Source organism: Eurypyga helias, unplaced genomic scaffold, assembly GCF_000690775.1.
Source record: "Eurypyga helias isolate BGI_N326 unplaced genomic scaffold, ASM69077v1 scaffold37270, whole genome shotgun sequence".
In the NCBI taxonomy this organism is placed as follows: domain Eukaryota; kingdom Metazoa; phylum Chordata; class Aves; order Eurypygiformes; family Eurypygidae; genus Eurypyga; species Eurypyga helias.
The window spans coordinates 11,241-13,073 of record NW_010226996.1 but is presented as its reverse complement, the minus strand read 5'-3'; the positions used below and the strand labels follow the sequence as shown (position 1 = coordinate 13,073).

At 38.4% G+C, this 1,833-nt stretch overlaps 1 protein-coding gene across 1 annotated transcript in view; it reads right to left on the bottom strand.

Annotated features, from left to right (window-relative positions):
* Positions 1–1,576, bottom strand: part of LOC104512194 (sodium-dependent neutral amino acid transporter B(0)AT1) — a gene marked incomplete at its 3' end in the record, with an annotated part of 19,736 nt that extends 18,160 nt beyond the window's left edge. The window contains exon 1 of the mRNA XM_010155082.1: positions 1,308–1,576. Within this exon, the coding sequence (XP_010153384.1) occupies positions 1,308–1,509 (202 nt within the window). The remainder of the gene's footprint in view (positions 1–1,307) is intronic.
* Between the last annotated feature and the right edge of the window lie 257 nt (positions 1,577–1,833).

Here is a 1,833-nt window from a genome sequence, read left to right as displayed (position 1 = left end):
GAAATAAAATGGCAGTTCTCAATTACATATGCCACTTTTTCTGTTTCTTAGCTTCTTCTCTTTCCAGGATTCAATTCTAACAGCCAGCTCAGAATAGATAGGAAAGAACAAAAGTGCCTATAAATCAACCCTGGGAAACAGGGCATGTCCACTTTCCAAGACTAAGTAGAAGGACCTGAGAAGCCAATGAGTCCCATGAATTTTGCAGATATACATTCACTTTTTCAAATTAAAATTGGCACACATGGAAAGGGGGTTATGATTTTTTTGTCTGTCTGGTAACTTATTTGTTACAAGAGTTGGTTGTGCTGCAAGTGACCTTCAGTTTGCACTGCAAACTCTGAACACCAGTTAAAAGCATCTCTTCTTGCAACTGAGTCATCTGTTGTTAAACTTCCCTGAGTATGCACCAGCAACTCCCCGCAGAGCCCTCCTTGATCCCTACTCTAACTCAGAGGACCAATTTTTACACATCTCACTGTGTGCATTTAATGAAAATTACTTTGAAATACTGTTCCTTAAGCCAGAGATTTTCTTTCAAGATCCCACATCACAAAGGAGCAAACACTTTTTACACACATCCTAGAGTGAAATGCAGGTAACAAATAGGTAGTGGGTAGAAAAGACTGTCAGAAAATGAGAAATTTATGTTATAATAATATTTAAGTAATGGTTCACCTCAAGAGCATCTTTAAAAACCCCAGCAAAACAGTGAAACAAAATTTTAAATATGGTCATTTGGTCCTAACCTGAACCCTGAGGAATCACAGTAAATTATATGGTAAATAGCATACATTCAGATTTTAAATGACTTCTAAATACTTAATATTAACTCCTTTCATGCTGTTGCTCCTACCGTAGATTACATACACGCTGACCCTATAGCCGATACACAGATCAGTCCAAAACAAACAAAAACACTTTTATGAAAAGATCATTTGAGATCATGATCAGGATCATACTCCCAAATAGCTTACTAATATTTTAAAATATAGATTATATTTGTGTATGTATGTAAAGTATCTTTAGTTTTAGCTTGAGAAAATATGTTGTGTACATTACAGTGCAAGACTGTAAAGTGTCCTGACATAAAAACCGTCCTTTCCTTTTCTTCCATCACTAACATGACCTCAGTGGATGTTCATAACCTGTGAAATAACTTTCTCCATTAGACAGTCTTCTAGAGGTGAACATGGCTGTTCCTAGAGGAACCTAACAGTTCTAAACATATTCCACCATTTGGTTCCCAAAAGAGAGATTAAACCTAATTTATAGCCAAAGTTAGTTAAGATACATTAAAGACATACCTCCTCCGTGGCTCTGACAGAGATACGGAAACCGCCACACATTTCCTAAGCCCACACAAAACCCTACACACGTCAGCATATACTGAGCCTTGTTGTCCCATTTCGGTCTGGAGTCTGCCTCTTCTTTCTCAAGGACCTCAAGTTCTGTATGGGAAGGTATCCTGTCCTCCAGGCCAGGATTGGGCAACCGCAGCTTCACCATAGTTTGGATTTCCTGACTGAAAACGCTGCCCCAGGGAGAAGAGAATGAAACAGGCAGCTAGTTAGAACTCTGTGCAAAAAAAAGAACATCTATCTGCTGTCTTCAGCTATATATAGTGAACCTTTGGCACTAAACTTGAAAGTGCAGGCTTGTGGTAAAAAGAAGCGTCAGCAAATCATTCGATTGACCAAGCCAGCTCTGACACTTATTAATGCTTTATCTGTCAAGGTTTTATGGAACAGTCTGTTCATCTAGTGGGAGACATTGATTTCAGCTAATGTAATTCAGGAGATAATTTGGCTATAAACTGTAATCGCCTATAAG